We start from the raw sequence: 16,978 nt of genomic DNA on the forward strand, positions 1-16,978 counted from the left end.
ATAGATATAAACAGCAAAAGGCACATGTACACATCTTCATGCATATCTATTTTGATGCCTATCTGTACAAATATATACAAATTTGTGTTGATCTCTGCAATTTTAATCATATACAATTTCTATTAGTTTACTGCCCTGACATATTTTTCAATATATGCAATATATATAATATTTTCTCAGTCCTATTCCTTGCAAAAGCTAGTATTAGAATTATGAAACCTCCAAATGCATATTTACTAGCTGTTCTGGTTTATTTTTAATGTTTGTTTGTTTTTGTCAACTTGACACAATGTAAAGTTATCTTCGAAGAGGAACATCTACTGAGAAATTTCCTCTATCAGATTGCCTGTAGGCAATTCTAGAGGCCATTTTCTTGATTAATGATGGATAGAGAAAACCTTGCACACTCTGGGTAGTGCCACTCAAGAGCCGTGTTCCTGAGTTTTATTGGCAGCCTGGCTAAGGAGAATAAGCCAGTAAAGTGCGTTCCCACATAGTCTCTGATTTGGGGTTCCTGCCTTCACTTTCTTCTATTATGGACTGTTCTGTGAAATAGAATCTAAATAAACCCTCTCCTCTCCAAATTGATTCAGGTCATGGTGCTTTAGCATGGCAACAGAAACTTTAATTAAGACAATAGATATGTGAAATGCCTGAATATGCTAAGTTTTGTCTCTAGCTTTTAATAGTCAGGTATTCCCCCAAGTTTACTGTATTCATGTTTTCCTCATTTACACGTCTTATTGTTGTTATGGTGCTAATTTCTGATACAGGTAGAATTTTTTGTTACAAGATCTATTGAATGTTATGTCACTCACGCATTGAGTTTTAATTGAATTCCTTAAGTTTTGTTATACAAAGCATCAAGACATCATAAGACTCAGACTATAGGGAAAGTATTATTGCCTGTCAAGTCTGCAGTATTCATTCATTTCATCCACTTATGTTTACTAGTCTCTTTTGGGTGGCTTATTATAGGAGGATTTTGTTGTTTGAGGGGTGGTCTCATAACCTGAGATGTTCTTTGTACAACAATTTTCCACCATCTCTTATGATCTTGCGACCATGCATCTTCTGCCTCTTTCCCTTCCTTTCTTTCCTCTCTCCCTCACCTACATCCACTAAAGAAAAAAGACTTCAAGTGAAATCCCTGGATTTTAAAAGAAGAACATAGCATAGCCATCTAGTATGTACTCCTTCATTCTCTTTTCTAAGTTTCATTTCTTCACCCATTCCCACGCTGGTTTGATCACTTGAAAGTATATGATTAGCGTGGAGTTGATCTTATTTGAGTCAATGTCATGTAGTTTTTGTAACTTATAAAATAGGAGATAATATTTGCTTAGCATTCCCTTCAGTACAGACATTTACAGCAGACTCACCATTGAAATTAACATTGCGGATATACTTCAACAACTTCTTTCCCCCTGCTTGCTCCATCTCTGGGCATACTCCCCGGTAATCAGCACACAGATCCTTATTCATGTGATGAAGGGCATGTGCCATGGCGTAGACAGCATCAATCACAAACTGAACTTTACCTTCCTGCTCATAATTGGAGTCTTTTCCAATTCGCTCCTGTCCTGCACATTAAAACAAGAAAGACAGACAGATCCCAGTTGAGTAGGAGTGCTCATTTCCATCTGCTTTTGTTCATGCATGAAGATAATACATATTTGGGAAGTCTAACAATGCAAGCCACATAGTCAACTGTGGCCACCATGTCCTATCTTTTCTAATTTGTGGAATTTTCCTTTAGAGACCATCACATTGACTGTTTGGATTTATGAAGTACAGTACAGAAGGACTTCAAAGGAATATTGTGATGTCTTTTGTCACGAGCCAACATGGAACCTGCTCCTACCACACCAAGGACTTGATATTTTCTATTTTAGTTTGGAGGGAGGGAAGGGATCCATACTAAAACTTGAAGGATTGTTTGCTCCGGAAGGGACAATGGTATCATGGCAGATGGGAACACACAGGCCTGCAAGCCTGAACCCGTTATTTTTTCCATACCTGCATTCCTGGTGTGCTCCTGTGTTCACATAATCATTACTGGAGGCTTGGATACTCAGAGCAGAAACTCTGGTCTTATAAGTTTTATATTTTTTCCTCTCTCCCACCGTCTCTCACAGACAGATGTAATGTATGTCACAGTCTTACCAATTCTACCTCAGACAATCCACAGCATTTTGGACACACTAACAATATCTGTGTTTTAGTATGCCTTGATCTTTTATCAGAATGTGAGACCAGAGCTATTCATTTAAGGGTTCATTCTCCATGTTTATCTCTGCAAATGGCAGAGCTCACAACCACACTCAAGACTCATTCAGAATCTCTTACCAGCCCTCCACTAACAACAGAATATTACGTCACCCTCTTCCCCTGTTCACAATAGGCAGTTATTTCTTCTTCAGCTTGGCCCCATCTGAACCATCACGGTGACAGCTGACAAGGACTCTGTTTCCATGCACATTGGAAACACCTTTTATCTTTGTTCTGCTTCTCTAAGTGCCATCCTAATTTGATGAACTACATATCCTACTTCTTCATTCTACTCATGGGAAAGCAATGGTGGCAGCTCAGTTTTTCATACCAGAGACCATGTACTGACGATACTGACCATTCTCCATCCTGTCTCAAGATTTGCTTGTCTATTGTGATCTATTACAGCCACTGAAGACTGCAAAGCCAGCCACAGTAGTTAGCCCCAGAAGCTGGGCAGTGGTGCCACACGCCATTAATTTCATGGCTCAGGAGACAAGAGGACTCACTCACTCAGGACTCACTCACTCTGTGAGTGAGTTCAACGCCACCCAGGGATACATGAGAGTGAATCGTTTTTTAAAAAGTAACAGGGTTCATGCCTTTAATCCCAGTACTAGAGAGATACATAAAGAAGAAGCAAAGGATCTCATGTGAGGTTCAGTTTCCTGTCACCGGAAAGATGGATCTCCATTTCAGCCTTGGTAGAGGTAAGAGCTACTGGCTGGCTGCTTTGCTTCTCTGATCTTCAGCTTTAACCCCAACATGTGTCTCTGGGTTTTCATTATTTGTATTATAGGTGTGTGTGTGTGTGTGTGTGTGTGTGTGTGTGTGTGTGTGTGCACGCGCGTGCGCGCACGCATGATCTTTTAGAGTATTCTTTTCATTTCTTTTATTTTTGAGATTATAATATAATTTTAACATTTAACCCTTCTCTTTCCTCTTTCTAAGCTCTCCCATATACTCTCCTTGCTCTATTTCCAATTCATGGCCTCCTTTTTCATTAATTGTTGTTATATGAATATACATATATACACTTATATTCCTAAGTACAGTGCAGTCAATATAATGTTACTTGTATATATTTTCAGGGATAACTCTTTGGTATTATGTAGCCAATTGCTGCTCATTTTCCTGAAAAAGACTCATTTTCCTGTGTAGCTGCTTGTAGTTCTTTGTGTATTGAGGCCTCATAGACTTTCCCTGTCCACTCTTGCCTGTCTGTTGGTATTGTCCTTGTTTAGCTCATGTTAATGTGACCATGCTGCTGAGACTTTATTTATGAGGAGACACAAATTAACAATAACCTTTTCCATGTCTTCTACACAGATGTGACCATTGTTAATTCCTCTGGCTTCACTCACATTCTCTGATTTCCTTTCATAGGAAGTTCTTTGTCTGGATTTCACCCCTCATAGTTTAATTCCCCCTTTTTATACTTTTCTTGTCAGTCTCATTAAACATTACATTATTCTATTATATCAATAGACATAATATTATAAAGCTTCACTCATAGGTCTCTATGGCAATTTATATTCCATCTGTCTCCATGATAAAAATCACAGCATTGAACATCTAGCAGATGATCAAAGACCTGTTTGTTATATTATGTATCAGGCCAGGTATGATTGGCAGGTGCCTGTCATCTCAGCACTTGGGAGGTCAAGCCAGGAAATTCAAGATTTTAAGGTCAACCTGAGACAGATAAGACCTTTCTTTTCTTAAAACAAGTATAGATGAACAAATAAAAAAACAGATGATTTTGAATTTTTTAAAATTATATTCACTTGCATGTATGTGTGTATACTCGAGTGTGTGTGTGTGTGTGTGTGTGTGTGTGTGTGTGTGTGTGTGTGTGTGTTTATACTTCTGTGTGGAGAGATCAGTACAACTTGCAAGAATTGATCCTGTCTTTCCATGGTGGGACATAGAGATTAAACTCAAGTTATTAGGCTGTGAAGCACATACTTTTGCCCACTGAGACATTTCACTGGTCCCCAAATAGGTAAATTATAAATTCACTAAATACATGATATCAGGACTACATGTTATTTGACAAGAACATTTTACATTATTTCTTAGGGCATATTTATGCCATAATGAAGCAGTATAAATTCCATAACCTCTAACATTTTTCCTGAAAACACACAGAAGACTCATGTTATATGCTGTGTTAAGACAAGTTTAGGGTTCTTTACTGAGAGATTTTCTAGGAGTGTTTACTTGTTTTTTTTGTATGTCATATTTTTAAACCTCGATTTTCATTTTGTATTCCCTAGTTATCCTAGAAGTTATCCATGTAGGCCACAGTAGTCTTGAATCATGGTAATCTTACTGTTTCAACCTTCCAAGTGCTGGGATTAGAGCTGTGAAATATTTTGCCCAGAGAGAACAATTAATATTATAATGTAAAGTATAATCTCCATGAAATAAATACTGGATTTAACATTTTTATCTACATTTGCATTTTTTTCTTTTAAGACTACACATTAACATCTCATGTGGTAGATAGTTTATTATGGAAGAAGTTTTATTTACATGTTGATAAAACATGCTCATTGCTTGCCACAGGTGCTGTAGACTGTATGTAGAATAGGGTTTTTGGTTCCTATCACTTTAAGATAAAAATCATCACAAAATCATTGCTATTTTCAAGGTGAATACAAGAGTTTTACTTAATCTTGACTATTTTCTCTAATTTCCCTTTCAAGGAAATTTCTGGTTCTTAATGACAGTGCATTGCAATGATTATTAATTTATGTCATTGTATAATAAGTATCTAAAGTCCTCAGAATGACCTAACAACATGTCTAGCAAATACTTTACAACATGTGGTGTAATTAAGAGTCTGGTGTGTGTGTGTGTGTGTGTGTGTGTGTGTGTGTGTGTGTGTGTGTGCTATTTTTGACCAACTTTTGTTTTAGTGATTCACTCTGAAACATGGGACTGTCTGAATGTCTTAGGGAGTCTATTGCTATGAAAAGACACAATGATCACAGCAGCTCTTATTAAGGTAAACATTTAATTGAGGTGGTGGCTTACAGTTTCAGAGATTCAGTCTGTTATCATAATGTCTGGACATGGTGGTGCACAGGCGGATATGTTACTGGAGAGGTAGCTGAGAGTCCTACATATATGAGACCTCAGAATCCACCTCCAGAGTGACACACTTCCTCCAACAAGGTCACACCCACTCCAATAAGGACACACCTCCTAATAGTGCCACTCCCTTTGGTGGCATCTCAATTGCTGATCTATACCAGTAAACACCCCATTTTGCTGTATAAGTCACAAGACAGGAAACTTTTTGTTTCCTTACCACCATGCCAGCAGAAGACACTGCAAATTTCAATATGAATTCATTAGATACAGAGCAGTTTCCACTGCCTCTTTATTTAAATTTTTTTTCTTTGTGTGTATTTGTGCCATATAAACACATGTCGGGTAGCTGCAAAACAGAGACCATAGGAAGGCATCTGGAATCTTGCTCTAATATTTCCTGCTTTATTCCCTTGAGACAGGGTCTTTGTTTTACTTGAAGCTATATTGGAAACTAACAAGCCCTAGGGAATTTTTTTTTTCTCTGCCCCTCAAAGGTATCAGGTATGTGCTTGGCCATGCTTATATTTTTACATGAGTTCTGGGGATTTAAACTCAGGTCCTCAGGTTTACACAGCAACACTTTACCCACTAAGTAATCTCCCCAGACAATTATTTCCATTTCTTCATATGAAAATTCTATCATGTTTGTATGTGAAAGAATGCCAATTTTTTATAATCTAGCTCGTTTGTAAAAATACAAAACAAAACCCATTTCCTCCTGCATTTAAAAAAAACAACTTTATTAATTATACAGGTAAGGAATAAATTGCAAACATTTCCAAAGTTTTGCATTTTTCTTTGAAGTATCTGTTTTCCAGATAAAATTCATTCATTTTTCCCTAATTTTTCCCCTTTATTACTTCTGATTCCTGAATCTTGCTTGAAGAGATGTCTGGGCTGGAATGATGACTCTACGGTTAGAAGCACTTGCTCCTCAAGCACAGGACTCAGGTTCAGTTTGCATGGAGGCTCACAAACATCTGTAGCTATAGTTCCACAGCATCTGATAGGTACCTTGTTCTCTCCCCCATAGGTGCAAGGCACCCATGCAATGCTCAGACATACATGGAGGCATGCATTCATACACAGAAAAAGAATTAGTAGCTTTGTTTTTGCCTCTGCCTCCTGAGTGCTGGAATTAAAGGCGTTTGCCACCATCCTCAGACTAAAAAAATAATGTAGTTTTCAAAAATTATTCTTAGCCCAAGAGTATCAGACTTTATCCATATTTCTTTGTAGCACTTGCTGAATTAAATAAATAAACAAATTCAAATTAATTATGATTGTTTTAGAAAGTTTGTCAGTACATAATCCAGGTAGGCCTGGAATTGTGATCCTTCTCCCTCTACTTCCCAAGGGCTGACAAGGCAGGCATGTGACACCATACTGAGCATTATTTATGCAATTTTTGTCTTTCAGATGTAAGTAATTGTTCTGTACCCAAGATCTATTCTGGCAAACACTGTGAAGAACAAATCCAAGTCTTATTGTCTCTCTGACTATAGTAATAGTACCCCATTGGATATTGTTTGTAACATATCACAGTTCTGTTTCATTTTGAGTACATTTTGAATATACACTTTAATTTCACATGTAACTGTGTCTAGGCCTTATTTTAAATCTATTTATTTAACAAGAATTTTTTTACATACTAACAGTTTAGTTCAAGTTATTAAGGCTTGATAATATCTTGAACTAGCTTGGTAAGAAAGTCCCTGCCCTTTGCCTGGTGGGAAACTTGCTAGCATCAGGCTGGCCTTGAACTTGGAGCAATCTTCTGAACAATGTCCTCAAACACTAGCATATCAGGTTTGTGCCTCTGAACCTGATATTTCTGGTTATTTTTAATTTCTGAAATAAACCTTATTATCAATGACCTAGCTCTCTAAGAAATAAAAGAACAGCTCAAGCAACCAGTAACACTGGACCTAGTGCCCAATGGGGCCAAAAGTGAGCATCAGAACCCTGGGAATAAAGTTATTGGCATTTGTGATCTGCCATGTGGGTGTTGGGAATTGAACCTGGATCTTCTGGAAGAACAGCAGTGTTTTTTAACTACTGAGCTACTGTGCTAGCTTTTCTGAGATAAGTGTTAAGTGTTGCTTAGGTTCTGTCTCAATGATGGCAGTTGGTTTTGCTGTTTCATATATTGCTTTTATTTTCCACACATCTTCTCATTGGCTTTTATCTACACACATGAAATTAATATTTCACTGGATTCCAACTTTTTATTACAAAAATTTTAAGCAGAAATCAAAGTTAAAAGAACTTTAGAACAAGTCCAGCAATTATATCATGCTATCATTCGAATGCTGTAAGGCCGTGTTTATTGTGCTAAAACTACCATCTTACTTATTTTATCTGCCTATTCGTTTTTAATATTAATTTTCTAACATGATACTTTGCAAATTTTCCTGTTTTTATAGTACTCAAAAGAGGCGATATTGGAGGTATTATGACCACTATAAACTCATACTATGAAATTATTTCAGTCCAATAATACAGGAGAACAGTTTCTAGCAAGCTTTAATATGGACGTTTATCCCAGAAAGAACACTTTGAAAAATAATAGAACCGTTTTCAGTAATGAAATATTTTATTGCTGGAGAAATACTTCAAGCTTTATGTCTTTCTTGGAGAGCCACCAGGTAAATTAACATATTAGAGGCTCTTGGATAGCTTCAGCATTAAATTTGTCAAACTCAGAGAACTTGAAAAAAGTAGCCTTATTATAGGGAACCAGATATGGAGAGATTATTTACCAACAACCAAAAATATCAGGTAGATATTATTTTCCTACTGTGGCAATTGATTATATCATTGTGACAAAATTGCTTGAAGAAGACAGTTTAAGGGAGAAAAGAGGTATGTTGGCTGAGTTTTAGAGACTTCAGACTGTATGACCCCATGTATTTGAACAATATATCATGACCAATGATGCTTATGGCAGAGACCAGCTAGTCCCTTCAGGATGATGAAGAGAGTGACAGGAAGTGACCAAGGATAAAACACTCCCAAGAACCTGTACATGGTAAACTGAATCCTCTAGCTAGGTCCCATCTTTCAAAATCTCCGAGATTATACCAAAACAGCATCACAAACTGGGCCCTACAACATTGAAATGTAAGCCTATGGAGGTGAGGCCATTTCACAGCAGGCAGCTACAAATATTTGCTAACTTCGAAGTCTCAGCTTTTCATGAAGTATTACTTTATCTCCTGGTTCTTTTTCTACTTGATATCTGATTATGTTCCAATATTGATGGCAATGATTGGGAGTGAGCAATGTCAAATCCCTCCAGAACATTCAGGGATGATGCTAATCTGTCAAAATCCATGGCCTCTTTCTCTTAGGTATTGGTTTCCATCTAGGCTCCCGTTAAGACTCAGAAAGTAAACGAAAATTACAGAAGTAAGCAGAACTCACAAGCTTAGTGATTCTTGAAAAATGTAAATGAGTCACAATGTCAACCCTGTAGGTTATAAAAGAAGACTTTCTGAGCAGCTGAGGAGCCGAGCTCCCTAAGAATCAGGTAGGGGGATGCAGAAAGCTCTATGGATATACCTGGGCCATTAATGTGCCTCTAAGTAACCCTTCACCCAATATCCAGTAAATAAGCCCAAAAAGCCTGATTTGGGTAATAGTTTTTTTGTTGTTGTTGTTTTGTTTTGTTTTTTGTTTTTGTCTGTCTTGTCTGTCATAGGTATGCTATCTGAAAGAAAGAATACATTTGTTCATGTATTCTCTCCCTTGCCCACAAAAAGTGACATGATATTTTCCTAGGGACCAATGTAGAAAGAGGGTGTATGTGTAACCAATGAGATGAAAGAGTTTCCTTACAAAAAAACCCTGGAAATATTGAATGCTTGATGAAGAGATTCATCTGTCGTTACACAGGTGCCCCACCCCTCACCATCCTTGCAATTACTGTAGTCATTTTGTAGTCCTGAGGAAATAATGTATTATATCCATGGCAACAGAATACAGGGCAAATATACAAAGTTACATCAGAGCTATGAGTTAGTCAAGACTACATTTTTTCCATGCAATGTGCTAATGGTTTAAACACCTAATAAAGCTTGATATCCAGTATCTCTAGGTTTCTTCAACTGCTGCTTTTATTTGCACATCAATTTACAACATTATAAAGGACTAGCATTAAGTACATAAAACTCATGCTGCAAGGCAGTGGTAAATATCTTCAACAACATAGCTTGCAACAGAATTATAAAAAGCCTTTCCAATTAATTCTCACTTAACACTTGATTTTTTAACCTTACTGTTTAAATGACATCTTCTTATACCCTATCCTTCATATTCTTTATATCACTCTCACCATTGTGTTTGCAAAGAAGTCTCTGAGTTTGAGATAAAGTGAGAATTTGATAGCATCGTGTTCTGGGTGTCTGGCCTGCAAAGATGCTAACCTTCTTCCCTAGCCTGATTTTCTTCTTGTTACTTTTTTCCAGAGGCCACTATTTAGCTTTCAAATACATTCTTTGCTTTAAAAATAATATTTTATTCTTTAAGAATGCCATATATTATACTTTGATCAAATGCACACCCTTCACTTCCTGTTCAATAAGAATTAGCTGCCCTACACAAGAATAATTGACACATGATTCTCACTTTCAGAATGTTTAAAGATTACTTTGCTGTGGAGCCTTTTACTTTGAAGGAATGCTGGAATGCATTCCTTTCTCAGATGACAGGGCTTTGAGAAAACACATATTCAATTATTAGTCCAAATGGATAGAGAAAACTGAAAAAAAAGTAGAACTGATATTATTAGTATAGGTAGTGCTTTTTGAATAAGAATATAACGGGAGGAGATAGGGATGGGCATGGGAACCAATCAAAAATATTGGTCTTCTTACTAGAACACATAGGTCCCAGAAAGGCTCAGTAGACATCAATGATTGATGAATTTGATGTCTCACTATATGATTCTAAAAGAATGAACAGCTGTGAGTTTTAATTTGCTTTCAAATGTTAGTTGAATTTATTTGGTCTGCAAAGAACTCAATAATACCAAGCTTTCTTTGTTCTGGTAGCACTTTTTAAAGCTGTGTGTTTGTGTGCTCCTGTGCAAACAGCACCACACATGTGTACATCAGTGAACAATCTTAGATGACTGTTTTGCCTAGTACATTTCTTCACTGCTGTATATAACAAGATTTCTGGCCAAAAATCTTTCAGGAATTCTCCCAGCTCTACCTGCAGTCTGATTTTAGGAGCAGTGGGATTCCAGATGTGACATACAGGTCTAGTTTATGTGGGTTCTGAAGATCCAAGGTCAGTTTCTCCTGCTTTCATAGCAAGTCCTTTACTCACCTTGTCATCTTCACAGGACTGGAAGTACCTTTAAATTTTGTGTTATGCACAATTTGAGCATAATCTGTAGCATGAACTATGTAAACCCAGTGACAGATATTGGAGTTAAAGCTGAAGACCAGAGAAGCAAAGGGGGTAGCCACTAGAGAGTCACCTCTACCAATGCTTAGACCATATCCTCTCATTGCGTCTTCAAACTGCATTGTTCCTCAAACTACCTAGGATGGCAATGCTCTCCAGCAAAAAGCAGAGTGCTCTCTCAGATTGCACTGAGCTCCTTATATACCTCTGTTTCTCTTTTAGACTGTTTCACTCTCATGGAGTCCTGGGAAGCCTTGACCTCACAGAGATCCATCTGCCTTTGTCTTCTGAGTTCTGGGATTAAAGTTGCATGCCACCATTGCCTGGCCTCTGGCTAGGACTATCTTTGCATTCTGATATCTAGGCAAGCTTCATTAGATCATAAATAATATATGACCACAGCAATCCAGTAGGATTCCTGAAGAGCCTGCTACAATCCTTTGCACATTTTAAAAATAAACAATAAGCAAATAGTTACTGATTTGTATATTTTTCCTCATAAGGTCACATTTCTCTTTTGAAGAGGAATATGAATGACCAAAAGATTCAGTTTTACAGACATATACTTCAATGCAAACATTTATAATGACCACACTTAAAGAATTGCAAGATAAAAATCAATCCAAGGGCTTGTGATTATACACATATAAAATAAGGAATGTGAGGAAGACTAGATTGAACACCAAAGGTAGACTACATTGCTGTATCTTTATTTGTAGGTGAGGATGAGTGAGAGTTGAATTGGATGAGTGAGGTGGTAAAATGCTGATGGCTTCAGAGTGGGTTACTGCATCAAAGACACTGTATATTTGCTGCTAACTATCTATAGGCTAGGCTGGGAGGAGAGGGCTTGACATTTAACCTTCAAATGACCCTCAGGTAAGAATGATCATCTTCTCTCTTGATGCCCATTTCCTGCCTTGTTATTTTACTGTACTTCATGTACAGTGAAAGGATGACTTGTCCTCCTTATTTTTTCATGCGCTGATTAAGTTCTGAGTCATAGTTCATCTTCAGATATCATCTTAGCCATGATATAAATTTATGGGTTTGAAACATAGTCTCTACCACAGGATATCCTTGAAGAGTCTGTACAGGTAAGGTTAACCTTGAGTTTCTGACCAACTTGACATCATCTATTGCTTGTTTGGATTACTGTTATGTACTCATGTGATTTCTGTGATACTCTGTAGCAAACCTAGGGCTTCCTGAGTGTTTGAAAACACTCTTCTGCCTCAGCTATTATCAACAGTCCCTAGTCATGATTTTCATTTGCATTCTCTGATCCTTTTGAATGGTTCATTTGAGTTTCCTGTAGGAGAAAATGAATGGTTTTGAAAACCACCATTGTGTCCATACCTGATCTTCCTGTGGTTATAGAATTTAACACCCAGAGCAACACACAAATTCCCAGTAGAAAAAAAAAAAAAGCAAAACAGAAAAAGAGGAAAGAGGAAAGAAGTCTTATGAACTCACCCTCCAGTTCTGAAAACTACAAGTTGCTGTCAGCTGAAAAGGGATCACTGTAATCTTCTAAAGCAACAACCTTGGCCAGGCTACTTGAGATGAGAACACCAGCAAGATGGACCAGCTGTTTAGTCAAACCATCTCACCTTCTGTTTCAAGTCTTCCATGGAAATGCCTCCTCTGCCTTATTAAACGCAGTTTTTGTTTAGATGCTTGCTGGTGAGATACTGAATTCAAAAGGGAGAAAAGGAATGTGTGCTGGGGAGCAAGGTACATTCCTACAATGTACCTTGTACATTCCTACAATCCCAGCACTGGACAGGTGAATGCATGGGGACCTTGATTTCAAGATCAGCTTGTCCTATGCAATAAGATCCTATTGGAAGCATCAGGGAGTCTTCTTCTTAATTTAGGAAATAGGACTGTATGTACATTTACTTATGCCTGTAAAACTAAAACTTAATTTTTTTCAAATTTGAAAGAAAACATGCTACTTTAAAAAAAAAATCTAGAATATTTTTCCTCCCAAATGGGATTACTGTCACTTCTGATCATAATGCACAAAATTAAATACTTGTTTGATCAGTTTTCTTGTGTGATATAATTGCAAATGAAACATAAAGCTAGGTGAATACTCTAAGAAAGAGGAAGTCAAAGAAGAGACAGAGGAAGGGATGATTAAGCAGAGAGGAATGGGGAGAGGAAAGAAAAGTAAAAGGGTAGCAAAAAATGAAGAGGAAACAGAAAGAAAGGAGTAGATGAAGGTGATAAGTTGGGAAAGGAAGGGAAACAAGAAAGAAAAGAAATTGAGGGTGCTAAAAAAATAGTCAGTTTCTTGATCTTTCTGTGTGGTTCTGTGCATCTGTATAAGAGTCTCTGTGAAGATATGTACAGAGTGAATATTTTAATACTTTCACCCTGTTGCTATGAGGTAGTGTTTCTTTATGAGCTCAGGGTTCACATCTCAGTTATGCTAGAAGTTCAGAAGCTTCAAATGTTCTCCTAACCCTGCCTTCCTTTGACGATGGTGTCACAGACATTTGCAAGGAAAACCCAATGGTTTCTTATATCTGAACTCCCGTCCTCATGGTTTGGGAGCAAGTGCTCCTAACAGTTGAACCAGATCCCCAGTCTCAAGTACTGAGCATCTTTAAGGGAATATCTACCTTAAAGATAAACCGCTACGTAATTTAAAAGCAAAATCACATGTATTGTCTTGCTCTCTACTCACTCACTGAAGGTTGGTTATACAAGCATGACCAGAAGGACAGCTGTTGAGATTAGCCAATGGATACAGACACTGTGATTCAGTCCAAGATTCTATTGTGTTTGTTAGAAATATTTCTTGTGAATTGAAATTAAAATGGTCATGAAGGAATAAGTAATAGCAGGAGAAGTAAGAATAGGAGAAGCAGAATAAATGATGCAAGAGAGAGAAGAAAATGAGAACACAAGGATTTGGGAGCAAGGATTATGACTGAGTAGTCAGGTGGCAGACAGATGAAGGTATTTAAGATTAAGGAACAATTGGATATGTGAGACATCCAACTAGCCAAGAGGCACAGATGAAACCACACTGCAATTTCTATTGCCTCTCAGCAATCAAGCAATGGTCCTCTTGAAACACATGGCTCCTACCTGTATGATTTATAAATAGGAATGTTTGGTTCCATTTCCCATCTCTTTTATTGAGGATACATATAGAGCTGATACTATGCATGTGGGCAGGGACACTGAACTGCTACAGTCTATACTCACATCCTAGAAGTGAGGCAAGTGCTTTAGGGAATGCTTTCATCTCAAAGACATATTTTACCCTCCAGAGACACAAAGAAGTCATAGGTAGATTCAAAGTTAGAAAGGACATCCTTATAACCTGTTTGATGAGTACTTGCTTTAAAAAAAAAAACAATAGAATCGAATGCCATGATTTAGCTCCACTTTAGGTCTGTGAATAGTTCTAATGGCCATCATCACTAAAAAATAAGGAAAGGTATATACACAACCTCCTGAAGTCCTCTGAGATAAGACTGGGTCTTGAGTGCAACCACAGGGACAGAACCAGGAACAGGGCTCATAATCTAGCAAACAGGCAGTCCAGGTGTGCTCCATAAAATATGAGAGAATGAGTGAATGCTTTGAGTAAGTGGGGATAAATAATGATCACATGCAATATTACAGTAAAGAAAGCTTCCAATCCTTCTCTCTGGACAAGGGATGACTGAGATGGAAATCTCAAGTCAGGTGACTAGATAATTTCAGAGGAAGAAAGAGAGAAACTATAGAAGTGTACCACCCCCTGATGTGTGATATTTTTTTCATTAATCTACTTTGCTCAAGGCCAGAAGTTCTACTTATCTCTACTTGGACTTCTTGTTAAGCACAAATGATAGTTTACCTAGCTTTTTTACACACCATGAGGCTTCTGACAACTTAGGTATGCCATAATAATTCTAAACATAAATGTCTTCCCACTTAGGAGTCATTCTCAATTCAGAGGTTCAAAAAGCTCTGAGCCTTTTTTCTACTACCCTGCTGAAGGAATGTAGTAAACTCGTAAATTCTCCACTGCTAACAACTTTCTTTGTTTACAAAGATATTTAATGTCTTTGCTTGCAAAACAAGGAGAAGTAGAAGAATTCATGTCTTAAACTTAAGACATGAATTTAAGAATTCAAAACTTAAACTTAAACAGCATGCTGGGATCTCTCCTTTCTTAGATGCCCCACAGAATATTATCCATAATGGGCAAAGCCTATGAACTTATGATTTCATCTCTCCTTCATTTACGCACATGATAATCATGCATCAACCTTTATTTTTTCATTCTAATACCCATGAACAAGACTCCTGGTTTTATTTATGTTCTCCAGCATTTTGAATTGTTGATCCTATTTATTTTATCCACATGTAGTAAAATTTCACACATCTTAATTTATACATTCAATGAATAATGTTATTAGACATTTTCCCCAGGTATGCTGAGCCAACTATATTAGATATAATAGTTTTGCCTATGATGTATCTCCTCATGTTTTTATTTATTTATTTATTTATTTTTGCCAGGGAATGACTATTACCCATGATGTGACAGGTTGCTGTCTTAACGATGCTCAGAAATTACATTGCTTATTTATAACTAGATTGCCTGTAATCATTAAATAATATTTACAGCACCAAAACTACCTCCAAATCAAAAATTTTACCCAACTTTTTGTTACTTAATAAATCTTTTAAGTAGATAGTTAAGCTATATAGCTTATTTTAAGAGCTTGAAATGAGTAAAAGTAAACAGCTTTTAAGATGTTTGAATTTTATACCCCTAAGTGCTTGAATTACTATCGGGAAATGTTAGGCACTATGTATGCTTTGTTTTTAAAAATATAAAGGACCATTTCAATCCAGGGAGATGCCAGCTTCTTGAATTGCTGTTTACGAGAGGAAAACAACATTTTGGTTCAAGTCCCGGCTCTGCCAGATGCCTACAACTTTGCTGGGAGACACTTTGTGAAACAGTAAGAATTTTGCTTTTCTGTGTCTTTAGTAGACTGTAAATATTGCCAGCCATGCTAACTCTGCTGAGTTGTAGGGATGATCAAGTGACGCGAGGGATATTAAAACAATTTAAAGACTGTAAAGTGCATCTCATAAAAGATAAATCAGTACCCAAACATAAGGCAAAAAAAATTCAATCTTGCAAGTTTTCCAAGAAACACAAATCAAAACAGAGGTAATATTTCAACTGCTTTGCCAGGGGCTGAATAGATTAGTGCAGTGCTTCTGAAAGCAAACGTGGTGATATATTTCAATTGTCCAAAAACTGTTTATCCTCCTTGAATTGGTAATGTTACAAATGGATAATGCACATTTTGCTAACATTTATCAAAGCTTCCTGTGTCTTTGCATTGCATTCAGCACTTTACAGAATCTAACTCACTCAGAGGTTCCCCTCAAAGTACAAATCAAAATGAAACCTGTCATACAATTAGCAGGAACAGATCATTTTACCAATGAGCAGACAGTCACAGAGATGCAATGTCACTTGCTTCATGCTTCATGGCTAAACCAAACCTGCACTGAGATGACGGGGCTTCACAATTCTCAGGCATTACCTAATTTCACAGCTTCTAAAATGAGCACAATGGAACTGTCCCATGGAATGAAGAGGGATGAGGTTCCTGGGGGTATTTTTCAATCTGCTTTTATAAACTCACTAAGTAGTAGCAAAGGAGAGAGCCCACAAGTTGTCAAAAATCAAAGCACAGGAATTTATGCAGTACTCAAGTAAACTAACACTAGGTAGAGTGTTTATAATATGCAAGGACAACAGGTAGACTGTTTATGATATGCAAGGTTTCATGAGAAACTAAGGGTACATAGAACTGGATTGGTGACCCAGACCTGTAATGACAATTCCTGGAAAGGAGATGATTGCAAGTTTGAGTGCAGCCTGGGTTACTTAGCAAATTCAAAGCCACATTGGGATATTAATGTTGTCAGGTTTTTTGTAAGCTAAAGTATATACATTTTTATTATAACTCCAATTAGGCTACCATGGGATTCCCAGAACTTTGGTCCTTGCCAGTGCTGACACTTTGATTTTTCCACAGGATTATACTGATGTATCTACCAGGATCAAAATCCTCAGTTATACCTGGGAGAGCCAGTTTTAATCAATACCTAAGTAGAAAAATACACACATACACAGTAGCATTAAAATTCG

At 37.2% G+C, this 16,978-nt stretch overlaps 1 protein-coding gene across 1 annotated transcript in view; it reads right to left on the minus strand.

Moving 5' to 3' along the window:
• Window positions 1-16,978, minus strand: part of Grm7 (glutamate metabotropic receptor 7) — a 787,913-nt gene that overhangs the window by 215,779 nt on the left and 555,156 nt on the right. Inside the window, exon 6 of the mRNA XM_035448802.1 lies at window positions 1,383-1,583. Within this exon, the coding sequence (XP_035304693.1) occupies window positions 1,383-1,583 (201 nt within the window). The remainder of the gene's footprint in view (window positions 1-1,382; window positions 1,584-16,978) is intronic.

Source organism: Cricetulus griseus, chromosome 8 (genome assembly GCF_003668045.3).
Source record: "Cricetulus griseus strain 17A/GY chromosome 8, alternate assembly CriGri-PICRH-1.0, whole genome shotgun sequence".
Classification (NCBI taxonomy): domain Eukaryota; kingdom Metazoa; phylum Chordata; class Mammalia; order Rodentia; family Cricetidae; genus Cricetulus; species Cricetulus griseus.